The 21,534-nt window shown below is 41.2% G+C and overlaps 1 protein-coding gene across 13 annotated transcripts in view; it reads left to right on the plus strand.

The window, feature by feature from the left end:
• The window catches only part of RYR2 (ryanodine receptor 2), an 810,976-nt gene that overhangs the window by 740,404 nt on the left and 49,038 nt on the right, over positions 1 to 21,534 (plus strand). For 7 of the 13 annotated variants that reach the window (XM_060406748.1, XM_060406743.1, XM_060406744.1 and 4 more), the window contains 8 exons: positions 3,451 to 3,555; positions 6,374 to 6,455; positions 9,035 to 10,371; positions 11,139 to 11,206; positions 14,381 to 14,528; positions 18,144 to 18,230; positions 19,002 to 19,220; positions 20,703 to 20,833. In XM_060406748.1, the coding sequence (XP_060262731.1) occupies positions 3,451 to 3,555; positions 6,374 to 6,455; positions 9,035 to 10,371; positions 11,139 to 11,206; positions 14,381 to 14,528; positions 18,144 to 18,230; positions 19,002 to 19,220; positions 20,703 to 20,833 (2,177 nt within the window). The remainder of the gene's footprint in view (positions 1 to 3,450; positions 3,556 to 6,373; positions 6,456 to 9,034; positions 10,372 to 11,138; positions 11,207 to 14,380; positions 14,529 to 18,143; positions 18,231 to 19,001; positions 19,221 to 20,702; positions 20,834 to 21,534) is intronic. The other 6 variants (XM_060406755.1, XM_060406746.1, XM_060406750.1 and 3 more) reach the window with 1 other exon arrangement.

Below are 21,534 nucleotides of genomic sequence, written 5' to 3' on the forward strand. Positions count from 1 at the left end.
GTATAGTAGGACCTTGTTGTTGATCCATTCTCTATATAATAGTAGCAAGGATTTTATGTTACGGGCACTGAATAAATGAGGGGGTCTGGTTTTCCGTTGGTATGTCATTTTCATAGATACTGGGCATATAGCTAAAAGTTCACAGTCCGGCCCAAGATGGAGCCCTGCTTTCAAGATACAGCCTGTTCTGTTTCCTCCTTCAGGAAAGCCAGCTGACTGAGAAGATGTCAGACTAATTTCTCAAAGTAACCATCTTATTGTGGTCAGGTGACAGGTTCTTTTATAGAATCAGAGAGAGAGAAAGAAGCAATGAGGAACTGAAATCAAAGGGCAGAACAGAGAGGGAGAGGCAGTGAGGAAGTAAAGAAAAAGGGTCTTCAGTCTTGGGCAACAACTCCAGGAAGGTTCAGCCTTTGAAAGGGATGTGCTGATCTCTTCCATTCAACTCTTTTCGAGTTGAACAAAGGCATTTTACTTTACTGTCAGGCAGAGGGTCAAGATCCTTTTAGGCAGGCTATTATGCATGATAGTAATAACAAAAGCAACAAAAAGCAAGTCAAAGAAACAGTTCCAGCATGGAGTCGGAATTGGCTTCCTCTCTACAGCAAGCGCACAGGGCACATGGCCGACAATGGACCGCAGTGAAATCCTGAGACACTGTAAAATCAGATTGGCCAGGTACACTGAACGTGTTAACCTCTAAGTTAAGTGATTCCTTCTCCCCACCGTCTCTTCAGACTTGCTCCGTAGCCCATTTCTTTATCCCTCTTTGAATGGATCTTGTGCACCAGCCACTCTCAGATAAATACAATTCCTTCAGTCACTTTGTCACAAGAATTGTCTCACTTCAGTCATTGTACGGTGACACCATCCACTAAACTCTTACCCAATTTAAAACTCCCCGTCAGAGAAACACTTCCCCTCATGCCTGATTTTATGCTGGAAAGGCCTTGTGGGCTGAGGGTGGAGGGCAAGAAGTAGGCTCTGGGCTTCTCTGCCTTCTCTCCAAGGGGCATCTGTTCTTCCTCCTCCCGCTGTGAGCCAGCCTAGGCCTTCTCAGGGTTGGAACTGTGAAGAGGAAGAGTAAGGGGAGGGAGGTTTTCCTCCAGGCACGTGGAATTCAGGATTGCACTGTGGCCCGGCCACCCGGGTGGCATATTATATTCTTCCTCTGATGAGGGGGCTTGACTCTCCTACTGCTTCCAGTGCCTGGAAAGGTGTCTTTTCCCTTCCAGTTTCAAATTATTTCACAATCTCTGTTCATCTGGTGGCCCCCATCCACCTCTGAAAATCACATTACCCTTTCAGACAGTTTGCTTGGCAATATTTCAAAGTCCTTTTGGACAGAATAGCTCCCACTTAAGAAATCAATTTTTTTGTTACTTTCCATCTTTTACACTTTCTAATAGCAAGCTATTACCCCAAAACTAGGTTCTTCTCTTGATGGATGTTGAGCCAATAGATACAACCAAAGATTGGGGGAAGGAAGGATTTATTATTACTTGCAACAAGCAAGGAGAACACTAGCGTTCTTTCCCAAAGCAGTGTCTCTCCAAATAGCAAAATTGGGAAAGTTTTAAGCTAAGGGTACATGCATATTCATGAAGAGGCTTCAGCAGTGAAGAATTCAGATAGAGGTTGACAGAGTTGACTGAAGTCAGGAGGGATGTCCTCATTCTGTCCCCCACCTGGGTGAAGGCCTTAGCTCTCACCAGCAAAACTCAAGGACTGTATCAGATTATGTACCTCCTTTGAGGAGGAACTGAAACTCTATTTTCACTGCACTATCATTTGACTGCCCTTTCTCTGTTCCTGTGTTCCTTTGTTTCCCTAAGATCATTGATTACTGAGATCTCTCCAAGGGTAAGCATTGTGACCAGGCTGAGATCACAAAAATGGCTCAGGCCAAAATGGCGTCTCTTATATCAAAAAAGATATTCCTGGTTCTCTTTCTCTGGGGACCCCCTAACCTATGTGATTACAAAATGATATTGCTGCCCTACTTCAGAAGACAGAAGTCAAGCACTCCTGATGGCTCTCTTGAGGCCTCCTCTCTCTCTTGGTGTAAAGGAAGGCAAGGGTAGCCCTGTCCTCACCCACTGCTGCAGGCGTGGAGGTTGAAGAGCACTTTGCAAAGTCTGTCCCTTTTCAACTTCAAAACCTTTATGTCTTAAGGCTAGAAAGATCTATTTAGTTTCCTTTCGCAGGTACTGAATCTAGCGCCTTACTTGTGGAATATGAAGATATTTGGCACTTCCTGTCTTTGTTACTGAACCAAATTAGGGTCTGGTTGTCTGTGTGCAATAAAGCCAATCAGCTGACACCTGGTGCTGGTGAAGGAGAGTGCAGCATTTATTGCAGGCACCAAATAAGGAGTCTATGACAGCCAGAACTTAAAAGGCCTGAAGTCCCTGAAGGCTTTCTGGTAAAGGTTTAGAAAGACAGGATGAGGGAGGGGTCTTTTGGGGTGTGTGATCAGCTCATGGTCAGGTTGAGAGAGGGGACTTGTGGGCTGTGTGATCAGCTTGTGGGCAGGTTGAGAGAGGGGCTTGAGGGGTATGTGATCAACTCATGGACAGGTTGTGAGAGGGGGCTTGTGGGGTGTGTGATCAGCTGATGGATGTTCTTCTGATTGGCTAGTGGTGAGGTCATTGGGAGTCAACATTATCAACCTGTCTGGGTCCGCATGTTGGTGGGCAGTATACAGTTAACTTCACCCACCTGGTAGGAGTTTCAGTCTCTGCCAAACAGCTGAGAGGACATGGCTCAGAGTATTATCTGTTGTCCTTGAGAAGGAACTAAAGGTCTTTGACTTTGTTTAATGGCTGAAGTATTATTATTTTGTCTTGCCTGTTTTCCTTTCTTTCTGCATTTTTCCCCTTCTTTGATTAAATTTATTCTTTGACTAAAGTTTCCCTACAGACAAAAGGAAGGCCGAGGAAGGTGGAGATCTGTTTTGGGAGGGCCTCATAGGGTTCTTGGAGAAGGCAATGGCAGCCCACTCCAGTACTCTTGCCTGGAAAATCCCAGAGGAGCCGGGAAGGCTGTAGTCCATGGGGTCGCTAAGAGTCGGACACAACTGAGTGACTTCACTTTCACTTTTCACTTTCATGGCTTGGAGAAGGAAATGGCAACCCACTCCAGTGTTCTTGCCTGGAGAATCCCAGGGATGGGGGAGCCTGGTGGGCTGCCATCTATGGAGTTGCACAGAGTCAAACTCGACTGAAGCGACTTAGCAGCAGCAGCAGCAGCATAGGGTCCTGCTCAGTTATATCTTTTATCCCCACCTCTAGGTCCTTAAGTGAAGCTTCCATTTTGACATCTTGTCAGTATCTTCAGTGCAGTCCTCTCTTCCAGTCACTTGTTGCTGAAGTAAAATCTATTATTGTAAAGTTTAATTTGGCAGTTAATTTATCAGGAATGACTGTTATTTGTCTGTTTCTGGCCCAGGGTCCTTGCACTGGCAACCAGCAGAGTTTGGCTCACAGCAGGCTCTGGGATGCTGTGGTGGGTTTTCTTCATGTATTTGCCCACATGCAGATGAAGCTGTCTCAGGTAAGGTCACTGTCCTCTGTCAGCCTAGGTGAGACACTGTACACTGTGATCATTGGCAAATTAAACACACTTTCCCATGTCAGAATATTATTTTTCTTAGACGACTTCTTTATACATCTTTTACATGACATTTTTTAAAAACTCCTTTTTTTAATAAAAGAATTTTATGCAAACTGACAATAGGTGGGAGCCATTATTCAAATTGGATAATAAAAGGTAAAGGAATTGACCATAGTGGAGAAATAAAACAGTATAGTTGCCAAACACTGTACATTTTACAGTCCTTCATAGACCCACATCTCAATGATTACTTGCTGGAATTTTTCTCATCCAGATATATAATTGGAAGAGGATTTGTAATATGCTCCAAATCCCTCGTTAAGGAGAGAGAGTTTTCTTATAGGGTCATACACAAGCAGTTGTTCTCAAAAGATGACATTCACCAATTAACCGGACATTTAACTTCATGAAAGTCAAAGAGAAAAAATAGCAGTACAGTTAGGCAAACGGTGAAGAAACAGATTTTTCACCATGCTTAATGTTAATCTGGGAGCACATCTTGGAAACATGAGCATGCTGTTTTCTCACCCCTGTATTGCATGCGGAGTCAGAGATACATGAATAGAAGAACTCTAAATATAAATCTTGAATAAATGTGTCCCTTTGATGTAGGGAAATTTACTGGGATGTCCTGAGACCTGACATACCTGTGGAGTGTGGATATCTGTCAGGTGTCAAGAGAGGAGAAAATGCTAGATTAAAAGTCAAAGGACCACCACTCCAGCCCCTACAATTTCATTCACGTGTCCATCTCCTCCTTGAGTCTCCTTGCCTGCAGCAAAGTGAGGAAACTCACACCTCCACCCTGCCCTCCAAGCTGGAAAATACTGTCAGATAGAACCAGGTGCAGGTTAAAGTGGCATGAACAGATTTAATCAGTGATAACTGTCACTGTAGGGAGAAAAATCTAGTGTGAGCTCAACTCAACTTGGACTTGTACAGAGATGATGGGAGGAGGAGGGGCGGATGATCAGGGCTCAGGGAAGAGAAAAACTATAAAAGGTTGGTCAGTGTAAACATGATGGGCCAGCTGTGTCTGCTAGCTGGCAAGTATTGACATTAGGATTCTACCTCCTGCAGAGCCTGGGAGACAGATTCTAGCATCCTCAGGTGTTGGCTGGAACAAATAATAAATTTTTTTGGCAGCCTTGAGTTTTCTCAGGCAAGCACCCTAAGAGGGCTTGGGGTCTTCCTAGTGAAGTAGCTTTGAGCTGTTAGAAACCATGGTTGTGTTTTGTTCTAGTCTTTTTTTCTTTTTCTTTTTTTAACTGAAGTATAGTTGATTTGCTGATGAGACAGTTAGATAGCATCACTGACTCAGTGGACTTGAATTTGAACAAACTCCTGGAGATAGTGAAGAATAAGGGAATCTGGCAGGCTACAGTCCATGGGGTCACAAAGAGTTGGACACAATTGAACAACAACAAATAGTTGATTTTCAGTGTTGTATCAATCTCTGCTACACAGTAAAATGGCTCAGTTATATACATATGGACATTCTTTCTTAATATTCTTTTTCATTATGCTTTATCACAGAATATTGAATATAGTTCCCTGTGCTACACAGTAGAATCTTGTTTATCCATCCTATAGTTTGCATCTGCTCATCCCATCTCCCAGTTGTTCAAGGCTTTATAAACCAAGATTAAAACCTACTTGGGAAGAGGGCCCAGAGGATTGGTCAAGGAGAGAATCTTTGTCAGTATCTAGTTATTGGTAACTTCTACCAAATAAAGAAATACAGTGATTGCTTTCATCTAATTGCTAGTGACATTTTAGTAAGTAAAGAAAATCAACATGAACCAGATTTATCACAAGAGAGTTCTTATTTGGATGTATTGCCATCATTTTGTCAACATCCAGAGCTACCTAGCAGTTGTTCATAGTTTGTAGACCTAGTTGAGGTACCAACTATTTAGAAAGAAATAAATCTCATCCTTCATACAGTGTTGAAATTTGGCTTCCTGTGTAGAAAAATTCATGTGAATAAAACATTACCTTGTGGGTATATATATATATATATATATGTATGTACTTTTTTTGAAAAAAAGTATAGTTGAAAAATAAAGAACTCTGATGATGCATGGGGTTATAATGTAGATATCAGTATTCCATGTTTTCAGGCACTGAATCTAAGCATAGTGATGTTTGTACACAACATATTTATATAAACTTTTTTTTTTTCATGGTGATAAGTCAAAGACAAAAAACCCAGAAAATTTTAAACAGAGAAATATCCAAGAGCTTAAGTTGGTAAATAAGAAACTGTGTGTACATTTTTTGGCCAGATTTATGTAGGGTAAGTTTATCTCACATCACTGTTATGCCTGTGTTTTCCAGAATAAGTTAATTTTTACAACGTGTATAGCATCTCAGTGCAGTAAGTTAGAAAGTAGAAAAGACAAGTCTAGTGTTTTCAAGGAGAAGAAAGACGCCCAGTGTTCAAAAGTACCTGAGTCTTGCCTACCTGACCCGAGGGTCTCCACCATTGCTTTAGCTCTTCCATACTCTTGTCAGATTTATTCATTGTCCTTACGAATACTTTAAAAAATATGAGTTGGAATCAATAGTAAATACTCTTTCATTCTAAAGTGTGTATTTTTAATAAGCTGCGGATTTTTATTTGGCTTCTTTTTAGCTGTGTAATGCTATAAAGTCTGCTATTGGTAAAAAGGTATTCTTTTGTGAGAATAAGTGTAACGTTCTTGCTGCATAATTTTCTCATGTTATCTCAAATGCACTGTGTTAATACTTTCAGGACTCCAGTCAAATTGAGCTACTAAAAGAATTGATGGATCTTCAGAAGGACATGGTGGTCATGTTGCTGTCCATGTTGGAAGGTAGTTTTGATTTATATCTTCGAATCCCCTTTATTCTTTGAAGGATTCTGTATATGCTTGTTCTGGGAGTCAGCCTGCTGCAAAGGATAAAATATCAGTGCTGAAATGGGACAGATACCTCAGGCTTATTGCTGGCTTGATGACTCTTTTCTTTTTTTTTTTTAGGATTTTTTTTTTAAATTTTTATTTTTACTTTATTTTACTTTACAATACTGTATTGGTTTTGCCAAGTTAGTTTTTTGTTGTTGTTGTTTCGTTTTTTAATTAAAAAAAAAGAAATCCTGCCAATCTCAGGTCACAAAGCTATGGAGCGAAACCAGTAGTACCTCATTTTATAGTGGTATTTTTCATTTCACAGTGATATCTTAAAGGGTATGCTCTTCAGAGAGTACCTTAACAAGGGTTTTGTTTGTTGTCATTTTGTTTGTAAGCAGTAAGGATTACAGATGTTTGGGGACACTCCAAATGCGTAAATTGCTGCTTTGAGCTGACTGCCTTATAGCTCCTGTGGGTCCTTACATTTCTGCAGGTGGAGAAGGCAGTAGAGAGCACCCCACCCACCACGGCTGGTGGCAGCCTAACTTCTACCCGCTACATGTCTCTTTCTTGGGTTTTCATTCTCTCTCTTTCCACCTCATTTTCCTTTGCTACTGTGTTTTCTTTCTATCTCAGGCAGTAAATATGGTGGGTAAGAGATTGGGTTCTGAGATCTGCCACCAGCACCCACCTATCCCTTTCTGACCCAGGCAGCGTGACCCTGAGTTGAGTAACGTCTCCGTTTCTCACTTCCCTCCTCTGTGAGACGGAGCTCAGAACAGCTTCTGCGAGCATTCTGTGAAATCATGTGAATGCGACTAGAGCCACCATGTTTGCTATCTTGTTCCCTATCCTTTTTTTCTCAAGTCCTTCCTAATTCCTCTCTCTCACTTAGTCTGCCCTGCGTTAACTAACTAAGGTAGTAGACACGCCTTGCCCTAGGACTTTAAAGATGCAGTGTTTGCTTGAAACCCTTAGTTGGCAGCCATCTATATCCTCCAAGCACAGATCCTTTTCCCAGGACCTCAATTCAAGTTTTAGTCTAAACAGTAACAACACAGACATAATAACTGAAGGAATAACGAGTTAAAATTAACCTCGTTTAAGTACTTTTTCATCTGAATACCAGGTTTGTGAATTGGATAGTATCGTTATCACTCTTTTGCAAATAGTGCAGAGAGGCTAAGAAATCTGCCCAGGTTGCTGTGCCAGCAGATGGTGGGATCTGGATTCAAACCCCAACAGCATGGCGCCTGAGCCAATGCCTTTTTTGTTTGTTTTGTTTGTTTGGCTGTGCTAGGTCTTCATTGCTGTGTATGAGCTTTCTCTAATTGGGGTGAGTGGGGGCAACTCTCGAGTTGAAGTGCTCAGGCTTCCCATTGTGGGGGCTTCTCTCTTGGCCGAGCATGGGCTCTAGGTGTACCACTTCGGTAGTTGTGGCCTATGGGCTTAGCTGCCCCGAGGCAGGTGGGATCTTCCTGGGCCAGGGATCAAACCCGTGTTCCCTTCATTAGCAGGCAGAATCTTAACCACTGGACCGCCAGGAAAGCCCTTGGGCCCATGCTCTTAACTCTGGTGTTTACTGCCTCACAGATGAACTCCAGAAACCCATCATCATGTATCTTTCTTCTGATGCCTGTGTTACATATCACATTCTGTTCAAGGAATGATGACTCTGTAATTTAGGGTAATATCTCATTTTCTCAGGCTTATTCATAATATGCCATTTTCTAGCTATAAACATTCTGAACCGTGAAGAAATGTAAGGAGGTCTTTTACGTTTTAGATCAGAAAGAGCATCTAATTTGCCCTCAGTGGTTCCGTTTGAAGTCCTGGCCCTAGCTCTCAATAATCATGTTATAGCATGCACTTTAATTTAACCTTGCTAAACACAGTTTCCTCAATAGTAAAATCATAAATTAATAATAAAAAGTACCCGTCTCACAGGTATTTTCAGGTCTGAACATGAAATTAGGTGTAATGTCTGTGAGCAGTGATTTTTCATCCCCAAAGGGCTATGCATACACTCATTTTTATTATTGATATGAGACTGGATTTCTGTTTCAGGCTTTAGGATAATATAAATATCTGCCTTTTTTCTTTTTTAAAAAAATCCTAAAGCATGTTGCTTCTAGGATCAATTAAAGGGAAAAAATGTCAGCCTTTCATCACATATTGTTTTACATGCATTAGTCCAGTTACTTTGTAAATATGCTTTTATATGTGTTCATGTAATCACTTTCTAAAATTAGAGTTTACAAGTAATTATCCATCTTTTCCTTCACACATTGGAAGAGAAAAGAGCTATCTTTGATTCAGATGTCATATAAGATTTATATTGTTATTTTCTCTATAGACACTTTTTTTTAAAGACATTTTAAGATGTTTACTATTTACTTGCACAAGTTAGCAGCAACTTACACAGTTGGACCAGGGTACAACAACTATGCACACACACTCAACGTACGTTGGTTTCTATCTGCCATCGACACTGGTTTCATTGGGAATGTTCATTTTGAGCCAATGCAATTCTTTATCCCCAGGCAATGTTGTTAATGGCACCATTGGCAAACAGATGGTGGATATGCTCGTGGAATCTTCCAACAACGTGGAGATGATTCTCAAGTTTTTTGACATGTTCTTAAAGCTCAAGGACTTGACGTCTTCTGATACTTTCAAAGAGTATGACCCCGATGGTAAGGGAGTTATTTCCAAGAGGGACTTTCACAAAGCCATGGAGAGCCATAAACACTACACCCAGTCCGAGACTGAGTTTCTCCTGTCCTGTGCAGAGACAGATGAAAATGAAACCCTGGACTATGAAGAATTTGTCAAACGGTTCCACGAGCCTGCCAAGGACATTGGCTTCAATGTGGCAGTGCTTCTGACAAACCTCTCTGAACACATGCCCAATGACACCCGGCTGCAGACTTTTCTGGAATTGGCCGAGAGTGTGCTCAATTACTTCCAGCCCTTCCTGGGCCGCATCGAGATCATGGGCAGTGCCAAGCGCATCGAGAGGGTGTATTTTGAAATCAGTGAGTCCAGCCGAACCCAGTGGGAGAAGCCCCAGGTCAAGGAATCCAAAAGGCAATTTATATTTGACGTGGTCAATGAAGGGGGAGAGAAAGAGAAGATGGAGCTCTTCGTGAACTTCTGCGAGGATACCATCTTTGAGATGCAGCTGGCGGCTCAGATATCAGAGTCAGATCTGAATGAGAGGTCAGCGAACAAAGAGGAGAGTGAGAAGGAGAAGCCGGAGGAGCAGGGTCCGAGGATGGGTTTCTTTTCCATCATGACGGTCAAGTCCGCCCTGTTTGCCCTCAGGTACAATATCTTGACCCTTATGCGGATGCTCAGCCTGAAAAGCTTGAAGAAGCAGGTGAAGAAGGTGAAGAAGATGACAGTGAAGGACATGATCACAGCCTTCTTTACATCCTACTGGAGTATTTTGATGAGCCTCCTGCACTTTGTAGCCAGCGTTTTCAGAGGCTTCTCTCGCATCATCGGCAGCCTCCTGCTGGGAGGAAGCCTGGTCGAAGGTGCAAAGAAGATCAAAGTGGCGGAGCTCTTGGCCAACATGCCAGACCCCACGCAAGATGAGGTTCGAGGAGACGGGGAGGAGGGGGAGAGGAAAACCCTGGAAGGGGCCCTGCCCTCTGAAGATCTGACGGACTTGAAGGAACTGACAGAGGAGAGTGACCTGCTTTCCGATATCTTTGGCTTGGACCTGAAGCGAGAAGGGGGGCAGTACAAACTGATTCCTCACAATCCCAATGCTGGCCTGAGTGACCTCATGAGCAACCCCGTCCCTATCCCAGAGGTGCAAGAAAAGTTCCAGGTAACTTACCTCCAGTCACAGCAGCTCTCTGGACTTCAGGTGGGCATGATAGGTGAACTTGACATCAGCTGTTTTGCTTGTGCCAGAGTGGTGTTCAGTAGATGACTTGACTTTCCAAAGAGTAATGGTTTTTCAGAAGGCAGAGCCAGCCAGCCTTTTGAAGGTCCTTTACAAATTATTTCATTGAACTATGAAGGTACAAACTCTGGTACTCACTCTCAAGACATTAGGCAGTTGATCAATAATCATTCCATCCACAAGTATTTTATAAGGATTGGCCATGTGTCTAGTCCCCCTGGGTATCATACAGAATTAAAAGAAATGTAATATGTAATCATTGCTCTCAAGTTGCCTTAAAGAGTTTATTAGAAAGATAAACCGCTCATGAAAAAAATAGAAAATCATTAAGTGGTAAGTAGCATAGGCCGCAGGCTGTTGATTATGTGAGAAAATGGAAAGCTCAGTATGGCTTGGAGTAGCTGGTTGAGACTGAAGAAGTGGGACTTACGTTGGTTTGGAGGATGAGTAAAATTTGAGTAGGTGAATGAGAGAAAGAAGATGGTTGTGAAATAAGTGGGAAGGAGCTTAGAAAGTTGTTGCTCCCTGCTGGCCTGGAAGGTGAGTGTGGGGAAGGGGCAATGCACGAACCAGCAGAAGGAAGGGCTCACGTGGCAGTTTTATCCCCTCGATTGAGGCAGGAGGGTATCATTTATAGGTTACAGTTTGATACAGGGTCACAGAGCTTCCTGAACTCATTCAAAGGTGACGTGTTTTCTCGCTTCTCTTTTCCCATGGACTCATCCAAGGAACAGAAGGCAAACGAAGAAGAAAAGGAAGAAAAAGAAGAGAGCAAATCTGAACCTGAGAAAGCTGAGTATGTGTCATTTCTGTGCCCTTTCCTTTGTCTCACTGGTTTTCACTCATCCTCTCCCTCTGGGGACGCTGTGGGGAGAATCTCAGGTTGCAAGGTGACACCTGTCATCTCAATGGAAGGCCCCATCCTCAGTGGGTGGGGATCAGTGTAAACACCTACCTGGGGGGATGTGGGTGGTATTCCTATCTCTTTCTGGTTCCATGAGGATTTTGTTTGTGTGTTTCTCAGCAGAAACGACTTTAATAATTCCATGTGATGTTCTCTGCAAGATGACTGTTGTATTTTTTTTTTTAATTGAGCATCTATTCTGTCCTTGTAAAGAAGGGAGGGGACAGGCATTCTGAATGCCATTGCATAGACTCTTAGGGAGTGGTGGTCCTCAACGTACTGTCCCAGGGCCACCTGCTGAAAAATCACCTGACTGCTGCTCCTGCTGCTGCTGCTAAGTCACTTCAGTCGTGTCCGACTCTGTGTGACCCCAGAGACGGCAGCCCACCAGGCTCCCCATCCCTGGGATTCTCCAGGCAAGAACACTGGAATGGGTTGCCATTTCCTTCTCCAGTGCATGAAAGTGAAAAGTGAAAGTGAAGTCACTCAGTCGTGTCCGACTCTTAGCGACCCCATGGACTGCAGCCTACCAGGCTCCTCCATCCATGGGATTTTCCAGGCAAGAGTACTGGAGTGGGTTGCCATTGCCTTCTCCAATATCAACCACCTGGAAAGTCTGTTAAAGACACAGTTTCCTGGGCCCCTGCACAGGTACTGAGTCAGCAGGGCTAGTGTGGGGCCCGGGAAGCTTCATTTTCACCAACAGTCTTGGTGCTATCGAGAGCACAGTTATAAATGCATTACTAAGACATAAAGAGCTGGATATGAAACAATGAAAATGTGTGATTTCCCATAAAACTGGCTTCCTGTTAACAATGGAAACCTACATCATTCCCCAAGTTTGCACGGTTTTATATGCATAGTTTTTAAAATTGGGGAAAGCAAATTTTTAACTGCATATAGTGCCACTGTTCTCACATGGCACTTTATTTTTCTCCTCTGTTCTGTTATTTTCTTTGGCCTGTTTTCATTGTCTGTTTTTTCCCCCCTAGAGTAGACAAATGTTGGTTTAGAATTGTGTTAATAAAATTAAAATAATATTAAAGTGAATAATTCAGAAAGAATTCTTATTTCTAATATTTTCATGGGGAAACAGTTTTATTCAACTTTCTCACATGCATGCTTGACATTGCTAGAGTTAACCTCTTGAGTAATTTAACACTTTTGCAGGGAAAATCAAATTTTTAAATTTCCAAGATATTTGAGAAAACTTAGAAGCGTTTTAAGCCCTAAAAGCTAGTCATTGTTAAGGACTGAACATTAAAATCAGAATTTAAAAACAAGGTATGTTGAAAAGTCACAGCCAAAAAAAGTCATCATCATTATTCTCTTTTCAGTTAAATATTTTATCATACACGTTGAAAGGAATATGCAATATATAGACACAAAGATACTTGAAGCCTGTAAAATTTTCAAACATATACAAAAGAGAGAAGGTTATAATGTACACCCATAAACCCATCACCTAGTTTTAATAGGGGCTTCCCTGGTAACTCAGCTGGTAAATACTCTGCCTGCAATGTAAGAGACGCTGGTTCAATTGCTGGGTTGCGAAGCTCCTCTGGAAAAGAGAATGGCTACCCACTCCAGTATTTTGGCCTGGAGAATTCCATGGACTATATAATTCCATGGCATCACAAAGTGTCAGACACAGCTGAGTGACTTTCACTTTCACTTTAGTTCTAATAATTATTATCATTTTGCTAACCTTGTTTCATGTAGGTTTTCTTCTGCCAACCATCCCTACCACACACACACACACACACACACACACACACTTTGGGGCCTTCTGTGGGACAAGTTGTTTTAAAGAGAATACTAGTCACCATGTCATTTCACCCGTAAGTACCTTGTATACATTACTAATTGCTAAAGACTGTTTAAAGAACCATATTTATCATTCTACTATTTACACTAAACAAAATTTGCAATCTTTAAATACTGTCTGCTGCTGCTGCTGCTGCTGCTAAGTCGCTTCAGTCGTGTCTGACTCTGTGCGATCCCATAGACGGCAGCCCACCAGGCTCCCCTGTCCCTGGATTCTCCAGGCAAGAACACTGAAGTGGGTTGCCATTTCCTTCTCCAGTGGGTGCAAGTGAAAAGTGAAAGTGAAGTCGCTCAGTCGTGTCCTACTCTTAGCGACCCCATGGACTGCAGCCCACCAGGCTCCTCCATCCATGGGATTCTCCAGGCAAGAGGACTAGAGTAATAGCTGCTAAATATTTAAGCTTCAAGCTTCCTTTATTGTCTCAAAGGTGTACTTTTACCATTCGTTCGTTTGAATTAGGCCTCATATGAGGGTCACCGGTGTCTGTTCTTCACGGTCAAAGCCATTCATTATCACAGCTCTTGCACTGTTGGATCAGTTGTAAAAATGGCCACGTAAAGGACTATAGCAATGAAACACAGACAAACGTAACAGAGCTTGACAGTCATTTCAGTGGCAACTCTTAAATGTTAAAAATAATGTTGGAAAAGCCTCATATGAGTTAAGTATGAGTCATATTATGTGGTTTACATGTATATGATTACATATGTACATAAATACATCTCGGTGAAGGCTTGGTATTTTGTACCTGGAGAGGTTTAGGTATCAAATTTCAGTGCTCCCAATTCCATTCTTGTCTGCAGAATTAACATATTGACATTCTCAACAACCAAATGCATATGCCTCTGATTTTAAATCCTAATAGCTAGTCAGTGTTAGAGACTGAACGTTAGAATTGAAAAATAAGGTATGTTGAAAGTCACAACCAAAAGAAAGTCTCCATTATTCCTTTTTCAGTTAACTGTTTCATTGTACACTTGGAAAGGAATATGCTGGGCAGAGATTCAAAGAAAATTAAAGCCTGTAAGATGTCCTATAGAGCTGAACTTCACAGAATTATCCATATATAGGAGGCTATGATAAGCCAGAAATTCTACCTCTAATTCTAAAATTAGAGGTTTCAGTTATTAAAACTGATACTGTGATTTAAATACTTGTATGTTTATATATTTTGGCATAAAACTTGTTCAGTTCTTTGGTGTCTGGATGGTTTATATTTCCCTCATTTGCGTTCATAGAGGAGAAGACGGAGAAAAAGAAGAAAAAGCCAAAGAAGACAAGGGTAAACAAAAACTGAGGCAGCTCCACACACACAGATACGGAGAGCCAGAAGTTCCTGAGTCAGCATTCTGGAAGAAAATCATAGCCTATCAACAGAAACTTCTAGTAAGATGTTTTAAAATGCATATTGTTTTTGATATATTGTAAGACCATAATCATTCGGGTGCAGTAAATATCCACTGACCTTCCCTCGGGTGGTAATCAGGGAACCAAGTCAGCCCTGAACGTATATTGTATTTGCCCATCTTAGTATTTATATGTTAAAATCAATGTCTTGGTCCATGGCTCCCTATTGTCAAACCCATAATCTCTGCACACATTCCCGTGACCTGAGACCATGTGATTTAGTGACTGCCAGCATCTTCCCAAAAGGACATTTTAAGGGTAAGTTAATTAACATACCCCAAGGCTCCCTCTTTGCAGGATGCTATGTAAGGCTCTGCAATACATGATAGCAAAACAAACCTTCTAGGGGACAAGCAGTTCATCTTGATGTTTCAGAGTGGGGGTAGTCAGTCTTTCTTGAATTGCCCTTTTATTAAGAATCCAGTTATAAAAATATTAATGCAGTGAGCCAACTCTCCAATGATAAGAAGATCTATTCAAAATTTTTCTTAAAATGGAAATAAGTAAAAAAGTGAAAGATGAGGGAGAAGATAGTTCTTTATGTAGTATCCTAAACATTTTTCAGAAATGTTCCTTTAGTTAATAAAATATCTGCTTAAATGTGGAAAACAAGGAAGATGTAGTTCTCTATTCCTATTCATACAGGATGGAATTGTTAAAAATTTTGTCTGAAAGACCCTTTATATGAGTATGTATGTATATGTGTATAAATATTATATATTTGTATCATAAATAGGAAAAGATTAGGAGATGAATGTCTCAAATAAACCTATATGAGGTACTGACCAAAAATGTCAGACCTAGAAATTAAGAACAGTACTCCATAATAAAGCCATTTGAAAGGCAAAATCATATTTAACCTTTGAGGAAAAAAAAGACCAAAAACTCATATAGTATAGAACTTCACCTATAAGGAAAATGGATTGTTCTCAGTCATGATATATTCTAACTGCTTGTACATAAATGGATATATATGACATATTTTAAATTTACAGATATACATTTTATTAATAGAACTATGTTTTCTTAAACTACAGTGCATGTTTCCTGCATTATTTAATACAGAGTAGACAGAATGCAAATGTTTCTGAGGCAACTCTGGATAATCCACAGTTTGGTTTGCTGTCACCGTAGCTATGGTGGCAGGTGTGGTCTGGCTAGGGTGTGAGGTTGTACAGGTGCTGTGATAAGCTGTAGCAGCCCCAGTGGGTTCCTGAAGACTTGGTGTAACTACAGTTGAACAAAGCAAGTAGTAGAGGTTTTTTCCCCCATCCTTCTGTCCCAGAGGTGCCTTCTTCCCTGTTTCTCTTTGCACCGTCACTTTCTTTGCTCACCTGTTTGCATGCACAAGCCTAATCATGGCCGCATCAGGTGCCACAGTGCCTCTCATGACGCCAGTCTTTGTGACCTCCCAGCTCAGATAACCAAAATTGCTAACCCAGCCCCTGTAACCCAGTCCCACCTTCTAAGGAGAACCAGTGTGACTGACCCAGTTTGGATGTGGTCCTATAAATGGTGGCAGAACAGTCAGGATCATATGTGGGGAGATGACACCATCCAAGTCGGGTGTGCCATGGAGAGGGATAACTAATGAAAGTGTCATTCTGATTTGGCCTTAGAATCCTAAAGCCCCTGATATATACAGATAGATGCTTTCTGGTCATCTCCCGGAGAAGGCGATGGTGCCCCACTCCAGTACTCTTGCCTGGAAAGTCCCATGGACAGAGGAGCCTGGTAGGCTGCAGTCCATGGGGTCGCTAGGAGTCAGACTCGACTGAGCGACTTCCCTTTCACTTTTCACTTTCACCCATTGGAGAAGGAAATGGCAACCCATTTCAGTGTTCTTGCCTGGAGAATCCCAGGGACAGGGGAGCCTGGTGGGCTGCCTTCTATGGGGTCGCACAGAGTCGGACATGACTGAAGTGACTTAGCAGCAGCAGCAGTCATCTCGCACTTAATATTAAAACAAATTCTTGGTATGTCCCAAAATCTTTTCACTTAAACCCACTTCTGCTCCAATAAGTGTTTTGTACTTTTCCCCCATAGCTCAATAAATGACACCAAGCATTTACTTACTCGCTCAGACCCCAGAATCCAGAAGTTTCCATCTCTTGAGTCCTTTCCTCTTTCCTACCTCAGATAAATCCAAGAATAATTCTCAGCTCTCTCTCTTTCAAATATATCCAGAATCTTCCCAATTCCTACCATTTCCACAGTCACCGCTGGTTCAAACCACCACCATCAACATCCTCTTTCTGCATCCTGCAGTAACTTTCTAACTGGTCCCCTGCCTTCCATGCCTCCAGTCTACTCTGTACACAGTAGCTGGGATCATCTTTCCAAATCATTATCTGATTGCATCAAGCCCTCTTCAGCTCCTTCAAGAGCTTGCCATCTCATTTACAGTAAAGTAGTAATTCCAGTTATAATCATAAGATTAATGATTACCTTCCCCTATAGTAACTTATCTAATCCTCATAACAAACTTATGAGACAGATTTTGTTGTTATCCCCACTTTGGTGGTGGTGGTGGTGAAGTCGCTCAGTCGTGTCCGACTCTTTGCAACCCCGTGGACTGTAGCCTACCAGGCTCCTCCATCGATGGGATTTTCCAGGCAAGAATACTGGAGTGGGTTGCCATTTCCTTCTCCAGGGGATCTTCCCGACCCAGGGATTGAACCCAGGTCTCCCGCATTGGAGGCAGATGCTTTAACCTCTGAGCCACCAGGGATCCCCACTTTACAAGTAGGAAAAGTGATGCTTACAAGAGTGATTAAGTCTCTTGTCCACATCCTGCAGTGAGGAAGTGGTGGGGTCAGGCTTCATACCCAGGCAGTATGGTCCCAGCAATCAGATACTGAACCACTGCACTCTAAGGGGCAACACTTTTTCTTTTTCTAACGTTTCTTTTGTGTTTATGGAGATACACCTTACAAGCAACAGTTAAGTCTACAGACTTCAATTGTACAGCTCAGCTGGATAAATGTTTACACACATAACATCTGTGTAGTGACCATTATCCACAGCACAAAGCACAGACTTTTTATCAAAGGCCTACAGAACGGTGTCCCCCTCTCACCTCTCTGACCTCATTCCTTCTCACTCTCTCTTCCTCTCACTATGGTACCTCCTCACTATCCATCAAACACACCAGCAGCACTCAGAATTCAGGACCTTTGCCCTCCAAGCTCTTTCTATGACGTTCCCTTCCCGCACTGTTCACTTGATTATTGTCCTGTGGCATCTAGGCCTCAGCTCAAATAGTCACCTCCTAAGAGCCTTCCCTGACCACCCATCCAGATAGTACCCCCTTCTCTAAGTCCTTAGTCTGATGGATTTTTCTTCATAGCGTTTACCATTCCCGGAAATTAGGCTATTTTTTGTCTGTGAGTGTGCTTCTTTATATCTGTCTACTCTGTGATGGTTTAAGTTTTCTTATTCACTATTATGTTGACAGCACCAATCATGGGACTTAATAAATGGGAGGCCCTCAAGAAACAGTTTTTGGTAAATGTATGAATGCTTTATTTCTATCGCCTGCAAATTTCAAATCTCTTGATTCAATGACCTTTTGATAATTTTTTTCACCTTCAGAACTATTTTGCTCGCAACTTCTACAATATGAGAATGTTAGCCTTATTTGTCGCATTTGCGATCAATTTCATCTTGCTCTTTTATAAGGTACGTATGTCTTAGTCTTTTAATAACCAATATGAAACTACAAGTTGACTGAGTTGAATGTAATGATTTGACGGATCCACTAGTAAGCACATGAACACCTTTTCTGAAATGTATTTTGATGAAAGAGAAAACCTGAATCTCAGGCACATCGCTGACTGTCTAGGACAGCAAGACTAGATTAGCTCCTTCGCACTGAGAAATGCCCCCACTGAAGAATATGGGATTTTAGAGTGTTTGCCCCCAGTGCTTATAGCCTGATTTGGCTGGATATATCACATGTATGAACATATCACATGTATCTTGGTATGGCATACTTGTATTCCATTAAATGCTTTTGATCATTGAGAAGACAGCTTAGCCATCTAATTTTCCCCTACATGCATTTTAACCCTGGTAACTGGTTAGACTAGAGGGAATTTTTAAAATACGGTCATTGTTTGCCTTTTTTTTTTTCCTATTGAATTTTAGTTGATTTATAATGTTGTCTAAGTTTCAGTTGTATGGCAAAGTGATTCATTTATGTGTGTGTGCCTACACATATATTTTCTTTCTTAGATTCTTTTTCATTATAGGTTATTATAAGATATTGAATACAGTTCCCTGTGCTGGGTTTTTGAAAAGCTATCCTTTCAGCCTATGCTTTTATTCTTTTCATCATGCAGTGGCTTCGCATCCAGCTCTTTGTTGATAAGGCAGAGTTTCCATTGTTTCTTGTTTACCCTCATCTCTTAGAGAAAATGAACTGACTGTTCTCTAAATGGTTTGAATCAGGTCTCCACTTCTTCTGTGGTTGAAGGAAAGGAACTACCCACTCGCAGTTCAAGTGAAAATGCCAGAGTTAGCAGCTTGGACAGCAGCTCGCCTAGAATCATCGCAGTGCACTATGTGCTGGAGGAGAGCAGTGGCTACATGGAGCCCACACTGCGGATATTAGCCATTCTGCACACCGTCATCTCTTTCTTCTGCATCATTGGATACTACTGCTTGAAAGTAAGATAGTAAGCCACTAAGGAACTTGTGCATGTTGTTCTGGGGCAGCAGATTCTGAGATGAAAACTGCAGACACATAGTTTATTAGGGACTGTTCCATCAATACCTGAGGGGCAAAGGGAAGAAGCAGCATGGGGAAGAGAGAACAGTGGGGCTACAGTACAGACCCAACAGGGCATGTCACAGCCTCTGTTCTGAGGCTGAGACACCCCTTCAGGGTGGTGCTGGGCTGGGGGCATTGGAGCCTGGCCTTTAGAGCTCTGTGTTGACCAGTCACTGGCTACAGGCTGCCCTGGGAAGGGGATGTGGCTGTCACATTGTAGTTTTTTGTTTTATTTTGTTTTCCCCACAGTAATTATCCACATATGGAAAATTTCACCTATATCTTGATAGCACAGCAGTGACCAACCCACTATGTACTAGCAATGTTCAATGTAGTAAAATTTCTAGAAATATATCATATTCAATCTCTAAGTCTTTTCAGTTATTCTGCTATTAGGCACATATTTCTCACCATCCTTGGCAGAAATGCTTCACAGTTTGTCGCACATCACCCAGGAAACAGTGTAGCTTCATTCCTAGACCCTTGTTGAAGAGAGTAGTGTAGCTTGGTGAACAGGACTCAAGGTTGTCTCTCCAAGTGCTCAGAGCTTCACAGTAACTTTGCAAACCTCTTTTATCTTTTCCTGACATGGCACTGTTATGCTGCAGGGCTTTTGCTTCACTGTTCCCTGCTTCTAATTGGGAAGCTTATACAAGACTTTTGAAAAGACTTTTGAAAAACTAGGGTCCAGAGTAAATTATTAGAATGTAACGTTTTCTTCAGAAACACCTCTACCTCCCTTTCCTTCCCTTGTTTTATGAGAGGGAAGGGGGATGTTCTTAGATACTTCCACAGTGTTTGCATCTTTTTTGCATCTGTGTCATGTGTTAACTCTGTGCATATGAAAAGAGTGTCAGTAAATTCTGGAGACATTTTGGCAAATTGACAAACATTTTTGCTGATGTTGAAATTAAAATTTATTTCAAAATAACATATAAGCATGCTGAGCATGCAGTTATTAAAGAGATTTTTCAAAGCTCTAAAATTTTTTTAAAGTATGCATTTTGGAACATTATAAGTGCTATCTTTTACTGCATCCATATATATATATATATGTGTATATTATATGCAAAAGAAAAGAAATTTTGTATACTCTTTTTCTCAATATTTAAAATTTATTTCATTAATGCAAATTATCTATGAACCTCTCTATATTTAAAAGCATATGCATACATATACCTACACTATCTTCTGTTTTTCTGAAACCTCTAGATGCTTCTTTCTGCCTAAATATAGCTGGTTCATTTTCACTCATTTTTTACTTTCCTGGAAGTAACATGGGAAATATTTCTTTCCAAAAGCTGTTTTGTATAGATAGTGACCACAAGAGATCCCAGTTAATGTAAACTAATTTTAACATGTTTATTTTTCAAATGTAGGTCCCACTGGTTATTTTTAAGCGAGAAAAGGAAGTAGCTCGAAAATTGGAATTTGATGGGCTTTATATTACAGAACAGCCTTCAGAAGATGATATTAAAGGCCAGTGGGATAGACTCGTAATCAACACACAGTGAGTAAAGAATTAGATGAGACATTTCTGTGCTCAGAAAATTTCAGGACGTAAAATACGTTGCCAGAGTTCCTGCAGATTTGTCAAAAGTTTAGCAGAAGTGAATAATAGTTATATATTCAGCCAAGAAAACCAAATGACTGAGCTCCATCATCCTGTTAATGGATGCCATCAATTTTTGCCCTGTGTGTTCTGATTTCCTCCATCAAAAATGGCTTTAAGTCCATTTCCACAGCAGTAATGGAACTTAACGTCCATTACTCAGTGTTCAGGGAAGTGTGTACCCAACCTGCAGTGCAAGGTTATCTCACAGAAAAGCATAGAGGAAGCCAAAAGTATTCATTAAGGACAGGGTTGTAGCATTAAAGGCAAAAATATTGAATTTCACATGTTTAATCTGAGTTGGAAATTTTTAATTGGTATCATCCAGCAGTCTGGTATATACCTAGCTAAGCATTATGACATGTAAAATATGACAGTAAAAACAAGTGCTTGTTCTGTGTGCTAATTATTTAGCCTTACAAGATCAAAATGCAAATGACTAGCTGTTGCTTCAGATATAAATCCATCATTGAAGTCTAATATACACTATTAGAGGTATTAATGATACAATATTTTTTAGTAGTTTGTACTGCTTTAGTGAAATAAATTCTTTTTAATCGTAATTTTTTTTTTATTCTTAAAGAGTTATGATTTCTAGT

This window comes from Ovis aries, chromosome 25 (genome assembly GCF_016772045.2).
Source record: "Ovis aries strain OAR_USU_Benz2616 breed Rambouillet chromosome 25, ARS-UI_Ramb_v3.0, whole genome shotgun sequence".
NCBI lineage: Eukaryota > Metazoa > Chordata > Mammalia > Artiodactyla > Bovidae > Ovis > Ovis aries.